Source organism: Vigna radiata, chromosome 2, assembly GCF_000741045.1.
Source record: "Vigna radiata var. radiata cultivar VC1973A chromosome 2, Vradiata_ver6, whole genome shotgun sequence".
NCBI classification, from domain to species: Eukaryota; Viridiplantae; Streptophyta; class Magnoliopsida; order Fabales; family Fabaceae; genus Vigna; species Vigna radiata.
This window is the reverse complement of record NC_028352.1, coordinates 11383124-11397878: the sequence shown is the minus strand read 5'-3', so window position 1 is coordinate 11397878 and position 14755 is coordinate 11383124. Positions and strand designations below refer to the sequence as shown.

General features: G+C 30.8%; 1 protein-coding gene across 1 annotated transcript; it reads right to left on the bottom strand.

Annotated features, from left to right (window-relative positions):
- Positions 1-2939: 2939 nt before the first annotated feature.
- LOC106756206 (RNA-binding protein 33) lies at positions 2940-9708 on the bottom strand. The gene is made up of 3 exons (XM_014638520.2): positions 9404-9708; positions 7626-7913; positions 2940-4368 (listed from the first exon to the last, which is right to left on the bottom strand). Exons 1-3 carry the CDS (start codon positions 9533-9535, stop codon positions 3181-3183), a joined length of 1608 nt encoding a protein of 535 aa, XP_014494006.1. The 5' UTR covers positions 9536-9708; the 3' UTR covers positions 2940-3180.
- Positions 9709-14755: the final 5047 nt, after the last annotated feature.

Genomic DNA, 14755 nt, shown 5'->3' with positions numbered 1-14755 from the left:
CCTAAACCATTATATTTTTTAAAAGGTAGTTGTTTTTTAAAATAAAAAATAAAATAAAAGGTAGTTGTTTTTTAAAATTAAAAATAAAATAAAAACTAATAACTTCTCTCGTGGATCAATCAGGATTTTTAATAACTACCTTTTATTTTTTTATTTTAAATTAAATTTTAAAATTATTAAAATACCCTTGAATTTAAAGTTGGTTTTCTTTTTTAACAAGGAGAGTTTTGTAACCTAAAATTTGATACACTTTGCTAAAATGTACCAACTGAAAAACTTCCTTACGTAACATAGGAAATGTGTTTTTCTAGTTGGTACACTTTAGCATAATGTACCAAATTTTAGTTAATAAAAGTACTCTCATATATTCTACATTTTAAGTTTTAAGATTAAGAGTACTTGAATAATTTCCATTTTCAAAACTAAAAAAAAAACACAAGAAACCCGTAAACTCTTAGGCCTTGTTCACTTGAGTGGATTTGAGGAAGAGTAATTGAGTGGATTTGAGAGAATTTGAATGTAATTTTTGTTCTTTATTTGAGTGAATTTGGAGGTAAACGAGAGTGGATTTAGAGGTAAATTTTATGAGAATTAGTGTAGGATTTAATTTATGCTACAGATTAAAAAAATTTACTTCCAAATTCACTCTCACTTATCTCCAAATCTATTCAAACAACAAAATTTATCTTCAAATCCTCTCAAATACTCTTCCCCTAATCCACTCAAGTGAACAAGACATTAGTAACCTCTCTCTCATCCTTCATTTCTCTTTGATCTCTCTCACTCTAACATTCTTTCTATTATCCCTACAGTAGCCCCATAATGTCGTTATTTATCATGCAAATATTGACATAAAGAATAAATGATAGTTATTTTTTCTTATTATTATACCTTCATTTATCACAATAATAATGTATGTCAAATATGTTAGCTTTTAAGATTGGATAACAGTGTAAAAGTTTTGCGTTTTCGCTACACATGCCTATAGAACTCTGAAGTAGTTGTTCCTTCCGTGTTGTAATATTTTGTATTGACAACATTTGTTGATCTGAACTATAGCGACATGAAGACATGTGTCATTTGCTATTGTTCTACCAAATTCTGATTAGATGTTATCTATTTCATCTCACTTCCTAAAATTTTCCATATTTTGTCAGTTTTATCCATCTCAGATTAAAATTTGGACTTTTGCTTGAATCATGTCACAAGAATTTTTGTTTCCTTTTCAGTAGGTTTCAAACCTACAAAGGACAACTAAGGTACTAGAGTGGTATTTGGCTGAGAGTTTTTTTTTATATTTTTTGTGATTCTTGACAAGTCTTAGTGATAATGATGAGGTAAAAAATGAAATCTTATAAAAAGTACAAAGATTATGCAAGAAATGGAATGAAAACACACAATTTATATTAACATGAGGATGAAAATGGAATTGAAATGAGGAAAGGTAAAATGGTGAATACTTACAAGTATGAGCAATCCTTACTCTTGATTAGTCTCTTGACATAATATTTGTTAGCTCTAAAGAGGCAAGACTTAGATACACTCTTTGGTAGCTCCAAAAGGACAAGAGAAGAAACTAATTAAGAAAATTTAACTATGCAAACAACATTTTCACTAAAAGAAACACAATAAAATTTTTGTAGCTCTTAAAATTAATTTATATATTCAAAGAGTGAGTCTGGCAAGGTCATATGACTTTTAGGTCTTGACCAAGTAAAAATAGTGATATAACCACAATAATGTGCTTTACTTATTATAATTTATAAATAGGGTAGTGTCATGTAATTAGGTATTAGCTACCACTTACTGCCATAACTTTAGAATTATGTGTAAAATAAAAATACCAATGTGCTCTTATATTCCGAACAATAAATTGACTGGCGAATATATGTAATAAAATGTATACTTAATTGAAATGCAATTTGAAGCACAAACATGGTGATAGGTGACCAAAACTCCACTAAGTATAATCATAATCAATGGATTCATCATTATGTTATTATTATTCTTATATTAAAAAATGGTGGCAATGTATGATTCATTGCAAAAGTCTGCAAATGGCATCGAGACAGAGACTTTACCTTTCCCTCCCCTGCACATGCACCTTTTGTTCGTCTTATCTACCTTGTATTTCTTTTTTTATTAACAAAAATGAATTTGATCAAGTGAAATAATTGACTTGTTCTAATCTATATAAAAATTGTTATAAACAAAATGAAAAATTCTATTAATACATGGTCTGTAAAATTTAATCAACAAAAAGTTAAATTGGGAAAAAACACAAATCCCATAAAAAATTATTAATTAAATAGAAAAAAAGAAGTTTTTGTTCTCACCTATTGAGGGAATATTCCGCCATATATGGCATTGGAGTTTCCTTCTCTCTTTTGACTATTTTTGAATTTCTACATTAACTCTCACAGCTGTGGGCTTGCGGCCTCTTCAATTGGGTACCAAACAATGCGATTCAATAAACCTTATTCTTACTTAATATTTGATTATTCATATGAAAATGATATTTCATTGCACTTGAAAAATTCTTATAGCCCATAAATTCGTTAGAAAAGAACTTTGGGACGTCCTGAAATAAGCTAAAAGAATTAATGAATAATGATTCCTTAACAAATGTCTAACTCCAGTAAATTTTGGATAAAATAAGATATATCTTTCAAATTTGATGAGAACTAGTCTTAGTCCATACGGGACAAGTTCTTAATCCTATGCAATTATAAAATGTTATAAATTTTATTCCTTACCCTATATATCATTTTGACCAAATTACTACAGTTTACAAAGTACAAGAATCAAAACCACCATTTTTAAAATATAAAGACCAGAATTGCATGAAAGTTTTATCCCTAAATTTTTTTTCATATACTATAACTAATAAAAGTATATATTGAGCATATAAAGTAAAAAAAAAAAAAAAAACAAGGGGATTACCAATAATCTAAAGTTTCATATACTTTAAAATATAAGTTAAAAAATAGAAAAGAGCAAGTGGAGGATTTTCTGCATAAATACTAGACAATCCTCACATCTCAAGGCATTTTTACATAGGAAGATAAACCATCACATTACATAAAACTTTTATTCAATGCATACTAAAACACGCAATGATTTGAGGGTTTGAACAGAGTATTAGTTTGGCAGACAAGTATTGTTCAGAAAAGTTGTTGATCACCCTGACCATCCTCTCTGAGGACCCACAGAGCTATGCACATTCAACCTGTCAAGTACCGAATTGAAATCAATGGCCTGTCCACTCTCCTCCATCCTCTGGATCACACTGACAACATGGTCTCCCCTGAATCCCATGCTCACCAATTTCTCAATCAACTCATTGTAGGGATGGTTGCGGACAAACTGCGACTGGTTGGGATTTCGAACCATTAGATTATGGCTTGGGGGGTTCTGAAGGGAACCACTTGTTGGAGGATATCCAGGTTGAGTAAAATGAGGTTGTGGTGGATGATGTGCTCTTCCTCCCTCACCCTCGTACATCATGTATGCACTACCAGGAGGAGGAAGGGCCGGGAGAGAACCAGTAGGTCCATACATTTCACCTGGTGGTGCAGGAAAAGAACCCTTCATCTGCTGGGGTGGAGGCTGTTGTGGAACTGTTCTTCCAGCTCCTCCATATCCATATGGTATTGTGTCAGCTCGGCTAGATCCTGGCGGTGGAACTCCTGAATATGGCACTTGCATGGGCATGCTGTTTGGAAGTGTTTCTGCAGGTGATGGGTTTGTTGCTTGGTTCGGCTGGTATGGAGGGTACATAGCTGGAGAGGGGGGTCTTGTTTGAGATTGCATTGAGGGTGGCTGAGGTGATGGCACCTGCTGTGACCACTGTTGTTGCTGCTGGAGCTGCTGATGTTGTTGTTGAGGTTGTGGCTGTTGCTGTTGATAGTGAGAAAATTGTTGCACAGGTGGGGACGGTGTTACTTGAGATGGTGTTGGTTGTGGGGCAAGTTGGGGAGTTCGATATTGTTGATCAGAAGGCAAATACTGGTTCTGGGGAAGCTGGGGCACAGGTGGATTCTGCAGAGGGGTGGGAGGCATGTAATAAGGAGGTTGCTGAGGGGCTTGAGTCACATTTGGTGCAGGTGCCTGAGCCTGAGCAGGAGGCGCTGCAGGCTGCTGCTGAGGGGCAATTTGATGAGGCAGAGCAAGAGCCAACTGCTGGTTGTTTGCATCAGATGCATTGTCAGTTTTTTTAGGATCTGTGGTTGGTGATGATCTCTCCTCATTGGACTGTGAATGGGTGGAGGAAGATGATTCTTTGTGAGCAAGTTGAAGCTTGGCCAATTCTTTCTGAGTGTCAGCCAGCTCTTGCTTGTCTCTTAAAATTTGTACAGACCTGTGAACCTACAGAAGAAACATAAGAGTGTTTAAGGTTGGGAGTACTGTTCAACTTATTCCAGTAGTAATGAATTCTTAATTTAGCAATACTGCACAGGGTTGGCAATTGTTAACCTTGATGAACAAAGTATATTAAAAATCTGCAAATCGATATAAGACTGGCTGGGTTTGCAAATTCAGACAAAGACTAATATTCTAGGTCCACATTACTAAGAGCAACCCAAAAATCCGGACCCAGTATGGTACTTCTAATCCAAATCCACGCTGGGTCAGAGATCTGTCGTAAGACCAACTAAACCATTTGACTTATGCCCCGCACCAGCCCTTATATTCAACACAAAGGATCCCTACCACTTGTAGCACTGAGCAAGCTAGGAACGCTAGAATATCCTGCAACACAATTGGAGATAACTTCGTCTTTTGAAATTACCTCGTGGCTGTGCTTGGATATCCTAGATCAGAGATTGAGAAAGATGAAGAAAAATCAACTGAAATCATTAAAAAAGGATTTAGATCTCTCCGAAGAGTTGATTTTCGACAAAAAAAACACAATGGTACCTTTTATCCAGGTCCAACTTTGTAAAAGGTTTTGACTGTTGATTACACAGGTACTTTTTGCTAGATTACATTTCCACAAGGACAGTGAGATTTGTGTTTTGAAATGAGCTAGGAAGTAGGTGCTACTCTGGTGGTAATGTGGTATGCATATCAACCAGGTACATATGAAACACATGTTAAAGTGCATCTATGCACCTGATAAAATATCTAATGATGAGCACACATTCTTTTCTTTTAATTTCAAGTTGAGTGCACACTATGATTCTTTTTAATATCTAATGATGAGCAGAGCAAAATAGATTAATATGGAATAGAATAAATAACCTTAGATATTTTGTGGTGATAAAGAATAAATTTTTATTCCATTGTTTGGAAAGTGAATGAAACAGAATGAATTACTATGATTATTATTCCCATATTACCCTCATTCAAACAATTAGGGTGTGTTTGTGGTAAGAAGGAAAAGAATAGATGACAAATAAAATAATGAAAGTCCATTTTAAGAGAAATAAAGAGATATGAAAAAAGAAAAGGAAAAATATATAAAAATGTCGCTTGTAAATCGATTTTTAATTCACCGGACCCATTGTGATTAGTGAAAATCAATTATGCTTTTTAAAACCAACTATTATACATTATTGGCAGTTTAATACCATCAGTAATGTATAAAACAGCTAGTAAATGCAGAGTTTGTGGCATTTTGAACAGCAAAAACTACCGTCGGACTGCACAATTTCTCACAGTTTCAAACCGCCACAAGGTCCAATTGTCTCCCCACTCATAATTCCATGCAGTATAGCCAGGAAACAAAGGTACACCCTTTTTTTTGTCTCCTCCCATTTCCACCTAACCAAACCAGAAAATTCCCTCGTTTCTCATCTATTTAACCTCTCCATCCTCTCTTTTCGTACTCATTTCATCTTCACCAAACATGTGCCAAGAAAAATAAAGAGAGAAGCAACTAAAGATCATAAAAGCAATTAAATTTCAATAGAAACTAAATTATTTTAGTAATAAAATAATGAATTTGGACAGAGTTGAGTTAGAATTTGATATATCGAAATATCATTCTGCATAAATGGCCCAAAGAAGTACCAACTTTTCAGTGCAGATAAAGACATGGAGGCAATTACCCTTCACACCTTCAGTTTTGAATGAAACAATAAAATTCTGGTAAAAAGGTTTATTGCCTCTGCCTCGGAAACTAACCACCTACGCATGCTTGTGCACAAGACTAAGGATATCAACAATCACTAACTATTATTCATATATTTTCGTGTCCTTCTGGTGCTTTATATCTTGCTTATTCTCGCACTTAAAAATTTAATTGGTTGTGGGTGATGGTAGACTAGGTAGGGTTCAAGGTTGTCAAACTCTGGAATGAACTCTAACCTATTATGAGCTCACGTTCCCAGGTGAATAAAGCAAGTTAACTCACTTTCAAACTCTTTTCTAAGTAAACTCGTACACTCATTAAACTTTAGTAAACTTGTTAAACTAAGTCAAGAAGCAAGTCAGCAAGTTCAAAATCAACATAAAATTCCCCTCGTTGACTATGCTCAACAGTTTTTGTTAGTACTCAAACTATTTGAAGAAATTAACTTCTGTTTTAAATGCTTTCAGTTTAAGAACTTGTGTTTTAATGAAATTCATATATGACTTGGTCATTCATGTTATGTTTAATCTTATTTTAGCACTATTGTACTATCATACTTTTGTTATTGTGGTTGCTACTTTTCTTTACTATGAAATTAAAATACAATCTTAAAAGATATTATCTCATGCAATTCGTCATTAATAAATTTTTTATTAATTTTTTTTTTTTACATTAAGTAAACCCTTCCAAGTTTGGGAAGGGATTTAGTGACTTTTTCCCAGGAAAAGTCACGGTAACTTTAGTTAACTTTGCTCAATTTTTAACTGGTTTCCTTTATATATTTTTTTTTTTTGGAAAATTCAAGTTGGACATTCAACACATGAAAATTAACTAAAGTTACGTTACTTTTTTCAAGTTTACGAGTTAAATCTGAGTTGAGTTACACTAGTAGGTTGGCAAAACAATCCCTATTAGTACATCCAATTCAACTATTTTAGTTAACAGAAATAAATGGGTAGGATGGGTGGGGTTATTGTGATTAATGGAGTTAGCGATCAATGGATGGTTTTGATTAAATTGAACATGGATCAATTGGATTTTTTTCAATGCATTTTTGACAGATCACATATGCATTAATAGATTCTATTCTATCCATCCGATATAATCCAACTGAAGATTTGTCCAAACTATCAAAATAACACCCCTAGGTCCAAGTACAGGTTGATTCAATCAAATCAAAATCATTTAAGTAAAAAAACTTTAATATCTCTTAGAATTTTGTCAATATATATCTGTGTTTTTTCTTGTCTCTATTATGCTTATAAAATATCATATAACCTGGCAGTTAGCAGGTTATTATGTGACTTGATGACACTATGGGGAATCATATCTACGGTTGGGAGGAGGCTGGCTGAGAAGATAAAAACAAGGATTTGCAATACCACTTATGAATGAGTAAAATAGTAAATTAATGATTATAATTATATCAATGATTTAGATTCCATCATACACCCTTGGAAGATAAGATGGAATGATGTTAGTAACAGCACAATATAATTTCAATGCTAACAAACTATTATAGATATTATCAATTATAGTAGTGACTTACTTCTTGAAGGTGCTTTTCAAGAGATTTCAGCCTTGAATCTTGCTCCACATGGTCACGAGTTAAATCTGATCTCATTTCTCCAATAGATTTGTCAAGATTGTAACAGTATAATTCCAACTGTGATAGCCTTGAACTAATTCCCTCTAGAAAACGCATGAGGTTGTCAGCATATTTTTTCATACTCTTCTCTACAGTCGCAATCACATCTTGGCTTAAAGAATCTTCAGGTGGATTATAGGCAGTAGCAGGAAACATTGAAGTCCTCGACATCCTTGCTTTGTGAAAATCCTGCAGAATGTTTGTAGATATGAGATTAGAAAAGACATCATATAAATCATAACCAGTACAAGAATACACATCATATAGGAAACAATAAGCAAGAGAATGGTAAAGAAAACTAAGAAGAAAGCAAGCACAATAATTACAAGTAAACAAAAACCTCTGGCTACCCATAATAAGCAATTTGATTCAATGAGAAAACCTCACTTTACCACTTTAAGCATAAAACAAAAATTATGTTATCATCAGTCTCCTCATCTTAAACTATGGTGTTTTTCTAATTTTCACCGATTCCTTTCTTGACATGATTCAAGGAATTGAACTATTGCTTACATCCATCCTCATATATCTACACCATAAAAGGTAAATAACACATTAGTTTTAGTTTTGGATGTGAGGACTGATCAATTATATTCCAAACACCCAGTGAATCATGACAATCAACCTATCAGTCAAGCTAACTAAGTGCACAGATTAAAAGCATCACAGCATCTGAATTGCCAAAACATATATAAGTGGCTCACTTGGACACAATCCCTCATTGATTCTATTTCTCCCAACTGACAATCATGTTGACCTCGTACATCTCACACATCAATGTATTCAAATTACATATGAAAAACTCAATCATGTGTACGGATAAAGAAAACCCAACACTCAGGATACAAATGCACACTACAGTCGAACATTCCTTTTTCCTCTCGCATCCAACCAATATACTTCTCTTCTTTCAAAGTCGAACAGCTAATGCATTCATGCCCTCCACACTCCTAAGTAAACTCCAAAATACCTTGGGCCCACCCAGATAAACACATATTTCACTAAAATTTTCAATCACAACACGAACTCACATTCTAAGATTTCACTAGCCATTACAGAAAAGCATAAACCCAAAACTCGGCAAGTCACTCGAACTTTTCCTATTTCAAATCCCAACAACACATCCACCACTCAACAACTCAAATAAACCCTCAACGAATTAATTAAAGCTTTTGTTGCACCAATAAGTCAAAAGTAACTTTACCAACCAGAAGGAATTCCACAGCACTTGATGAAATCAACTTCACATTCATTCACCACAATTTTACTAAAACATTCATACAACCCTCGAACTGACATCCTAGCATGTCACCAACCCTAACTCAGCAAGTCACTCCAATCTTCACAATTTCAACTCCCAGCAACTAATTCACTTTCCGAAACCAACATAAAAACCCAAATAACCGTCCAGTCTCAACAAATTACAACCAAACCCACGATCAGGGATATAGAGAATGGAAGAAAACATACAACAAAATAGAAACCTCCACCGTCAATATTACACCTTTATCACTAAAAATGATAACTTCCCAAAACCCTAATAACTTTTACTCCAAACGGCCGAGAGGAGACCCATATTCTGAACTTGCCCTCAGAGACCATAAACGTGCGAGTCAACGCACGAATTGACACAAAAGGCACATGGGTAAATATACCATAGTTGAATTGGGAGCAATTACCGGATCCGTGTGATTGCCGTTGGAACTGGAATCGCGATTGGCGTAGTCATCGTAGGAGCAGAGGATGTCGTCGGAACCGAAATCAAACCCTTTGGAGCCAGAGTTTCCGCGACCCGATGATCCAGACGCCATGGCCGGAGCTTGAAGATGATGGATGATGCGTACAGAAGAATGAATTCAGAGAGAAAAGGGGTCCGAAGAGAGAGAAAAAATCTTCAGAGAGAGAGAAAGAGAAGAAGATGTGTATAGAATGCTGAGTCGTTACTTTGCTTTTCCGCAAAACCAAGTATCGTATTGTTAACACTTTTCATAAAGGGTTTTTATAGATATACGAACTTATAAGATTTAAATAACAAAAATATTATAGTTATATAAACTACTTATAAATCCGTTTTTCTACCCAACTTTCTAATGCTAAATTAATTTATAAAATGTCAAATTAATTTTGAATAATTTACAAAAGGATGTAGCTATTGTAATTCTTTTAAAATTAGAGAACTAAGCTAAAGTTTTCACCTTTTTAATAAATAAACTATTATTAATTGATTCAGACGTTCAGATACAAAATAATCATTTAGCCATTTTTTTATTATAAAAATAAATAAAAGGTGTGAGAGAGAATAATGTGAAAGAAACATTTAAAAAATGAGGGGAATTGTGTTGGAAAAGATGAGAGGATAAGGATGAGATGCACCGACCACTATTTTTTAGTTGTTGAGAAGTTCTTGATTTTGGTATGTACTGTAATGTGTCATCCATTCATTATTATTATAAAATTAAATTAATATAATTTAGCTATCTTTTTTCAAAATTTTATATTAGGACCATATGATTGACTTTTGTATTATTAGTACTTGTGTTCAAAAAGCATTTCACGATTTCACAAAAACCACTTCAAAAATTGTTTATTATATTCCATTAAATATNTTTAAATGTTTGAAAGCCAAACTACTAGTCCCTATACAATAGTTATGGATTCAGAGTTATATTAATTGATCTAAATGTTAATGATAAAAAAGGATTAAGTAATAAATAAATAAGTTGTAAATGAATTTTTAATTAAATACAATGAGATATGTACATATAAGGGTGAATTGAAGTAGATGCTCTTATTATTGTACTAAAAAATATGTAATGTTTTAAAGAGAACGTATAGATGAATTGTAAAAGAAAAAAATAACCTCCAACTATAAAATATTTTTTATATTCCGGAAATATATTTTATTATAAGATAATTTTAGTTTATATCTGAATAAAACAAATATAATGAGTATAAAAGATATATAACGAATTGTGAATATATTTTAGACGAAAAATATGGTTTATTGTTGTTATTATTATTATTATAATAATAACTGTTATTATTATTATCATTATATATTAAGCTAAGAAATTGTTTTTACTTAAAATGGTAGTGTAGTTTGTTTTAAGCAATGTTAGTCAAAGTTTCTTAATAAAGGTTGTTACAAAAATTGTGGTTTAAGTGGACAAGAGGAGTAGATGGATAATGTATAAGTATAAATAAAATAATATTAAGTATTGGGTGAGTTTTTTTTGTGACAAAAGATATATTTGTATATTTTTAGAGTTCATGAATATAGACAATATATTAAGAGGTTTTGTTAATATCTTGTAAATAATAACAGATAACACTTATAATAACATATCTTTTCAATATTTTAAGGAATACTATTATTACAATGTACCTTCTTCGGCCTTTCAATGATATCAATTCTACTCTTAAACTGGTGATTTTTGGACTTATTTTAAGCTCAGGTGTATACAAAAATAATACACTTTAATACATTAAAATGATTGTGTAAATATTTTAATAATCATAGAATTATTTTAAATAATTCGTGACAATAATTTAAAGCAGATTACATTTATTTCTCTTATATATATATATATATCAATTTAATTTTATAATATGGTTTGGACATGTTCCACATGAGGTGGAATTAGAAAAATTTACAGAATTAGGAAGTTTACATTGAAAATGGACTTTTTTTTTAGAAAAAATATTTATTTTGAAAATAAGAAATAATGTAATTAATTCTTAATCTGATATAAATTTAAGTACTTTTCATTTGTTAAAGAATTATGTACAAACATTTTAATCAAACTAACATAGATTTTGTAAGAAGTTTCAATAAATTTGATTAGTTTCTTATATAAGAAAATTATGTAGTAATTAAAATTTTAACCGACTAAATATATTTATTTTTTTTATTGATTAAGCATATTTTTAAAGTATATAAGACAGTCATTTAGTTTTGTTGTGTAAAAAATTCATCTAGATTAGACTCAAAATTAAATAACACATCTCAATTTGAAAGTTTAAAATAATGAATTTATGAATAATAAGTTTATGAACTTTATGTTTTTTTATGTCATGTTTGGAAATTTATCACAATGTATTACGTACTGCTTTATTAAATTAAATGCTAAAGGTTTTCTTTTTTAAAAAAATTATAAAATTAATATATAAATTATATATTATATATTATATATTATATATTTTATTTAATAACATAATAATAAGGCTAATATGAAACATATTGATTAAATATAATATTATAACATATTATATTATCTAATAAAATATATATTTTTTTTATGTTTATCTAAATGATGATATTGTTTCTAAGAGTTAATTAAAGTCTTGTAATAGAGTCAAATCTACATCAATCTTGAACCTAACTCACTTGAGAGGAGGCTTTAAGGACAAGGGTTTTGTTTTGGTCCCCACATAAGGAGATCTCCTAAAAGATGACTTTTTTAAGGATGGATTAGGACTGATCCATGAACTATAGATTAAGTTGACATCTATATATATATATATATATATATATATATATATATATATATATATATATATATATATATAATATTAGAATAGTTTATCTTTAGATTAAATAAAGAAAAAGTCATCTGAGATCAACATTTTACTTGTCTAGGGACCCAAACCTCTATGAGCTTTTTCTACAAGGCTCATCCAACAATTACACGCCCAACGAATAAAAGTTTGAACTCTTTCAAATTTAAAAATTTGAAATTTCACTCAGTGAAGGGTTGGCTCGTCCAATGAATCTACATAATTGAAAAGACTAGCAAATATATTAGAATCCAAATTGATTCAAGTTGAGTCTTTCATCTTTTTCCTCAAGCCAAAAGAATTATATATTTATTCCAGAACAACCTCTCATTAAGTCAATTTAACCCAATTGATATATCAATTCATTTCTTGCTAAATCAAGTCATTTTATCACCCAAGTATTCATTCACTCTCACATCTTAGTTACAAATAACATAACTATTATACATATCTCATCACAAATTTTATTCACACAATTAAATAATCCAATATAACAACACGAACAAGAAAATAATTAGTTTTCCTTACCTGAATTAAGCTTCTTACTCAATTAAGCTCTAGATACTTTCATCTCTCACAGATAATCATCCTAAACGTAAGAAACTAAAATCAACAATATAATATATTTTATCAATCATAGATAAACAAAAAATTCATAACCCTTTTTAACCACATTCATAACACATTCAAAAGAAGTCATCTCAATGACAGTATATGGAAACTATTGTTATAAGTGAACTCCACTAAAGGCAACATCTGTTCTCAAAAGATCCTTTAGAGACTAGATCATTCTCTTAAGCGGACCATATGTTGGAGGATGATAGGCAGAATTCATTCTCAACCTTGTTTCTGAAGCATCCTACAAAGTCTACCAAAATGTACATGTGAACCTTAAATTTTTGGCTAATACTATGCTATAAGGCACTTCATGCAATCTCATTATCTTCCCGATATACATTTGTGCTAGCTTAGCCATAAATATTCTTAGTTTCAAAGGCAAGAAATGACGGCTCTTGGTTAAACAGACCACTATCACCCATATAACATCATAATCTCTCACTAACTCTAGCAAACAGGCAATAAAGTTTATATCAATGTTATCCAACTTCCACTCAAGAAGTATCTAATTCTCCACCTTAACCTTCTAACATGTTAAACATGTAGAAACATATTGAGTCAATTCTTTTTTCTTATCATATCACTAAAATGTCTCATTTAAAACTTAATACATCTTAGTCAAGCTTGAATACGTACTAAAATGACTCTTCTAACTCTCTTCAAGAATCATTCTCTTTTAACTTCTTATATGAAGACACACAAACTCGTATAAACTTCAACATCATTTGTTTCATAACAATATTCTTAATATATAAGTTATGTAACAAAATAAAAATCTTCAAATAAAATGAAACAAATTAAGACAAACAATACACTTTTGTTGACTTAATTAAATTTTAAATCCCTCATAAATTTGTCTACTTTCAATCAAATCCTTACTGAGTTTTTTCTATCTCCTACGTATTCAAAATTTGTATATTTTTCTACTATTTAATTTTCTCATCAAATAGATGACGTAATTATTAGCTTGCTCTATCACGTTACTTCTTTATCTCCACCGGTTAATAAAAATGTAGAGTTTTATAATTAAAATAAAACAATATTTAAAAACAATAAAAGTTTCTTGCCATTACATTAATAGCAATATTATTTTATATTAATTACAAAACTTTATATTTAGTCATCCAATTAAAAAACTTAAATAATAAAAACTCAATTGAAAAAATATTCATCAGATAAATTTTTTAAACAATATTTAATTAAAAACACACAAATTTATAAAATATTTTAATTAAATTACTTATTTTTCATAAAAGTAATAATAATTTAAAATAATAATAAATTTGATATAAATAAATACATACGTATCCATATTATCATGGCATATAGGAAAGGATAGGAGTACTGGTTGAAACAGTACACATAAAACCGGATCCATCCTTCAAGTACTGTGTACTTCTCGGGACGTATGCAGTAAAGGACAACACTTTAAAATTCATTTATACAAATATCAGATTTAAAAAATAATCTTGGATCCAATAATAAAGAGGACGCAGGTAGCTGTTTATTCAATAAATTATTATATCATTAAATACTACACCTATTAAATATAATATACAACCAATTAAAATAATCCTATTAAATGCTATGTTCACTCAACATATTTTCTTTATTAGATTTTTTTAATAAATGTAATGATTTTTATATTTACAAAATTTATTTTGCAGTACAAAAAGGGTGTCAAGAATGAGCAATCATAAGTAGTCAATAATTGGGAAAGTTCGTCAATAATTTTCAATTATTGAAGATTATTGAATACCACAAACTCAAATATTAAAAGGTGCTGATTATTATTAATAGCATTCGATATTGTCCATAATTAATAAATTGAGGACATTATTAACCACTAGTTTAGA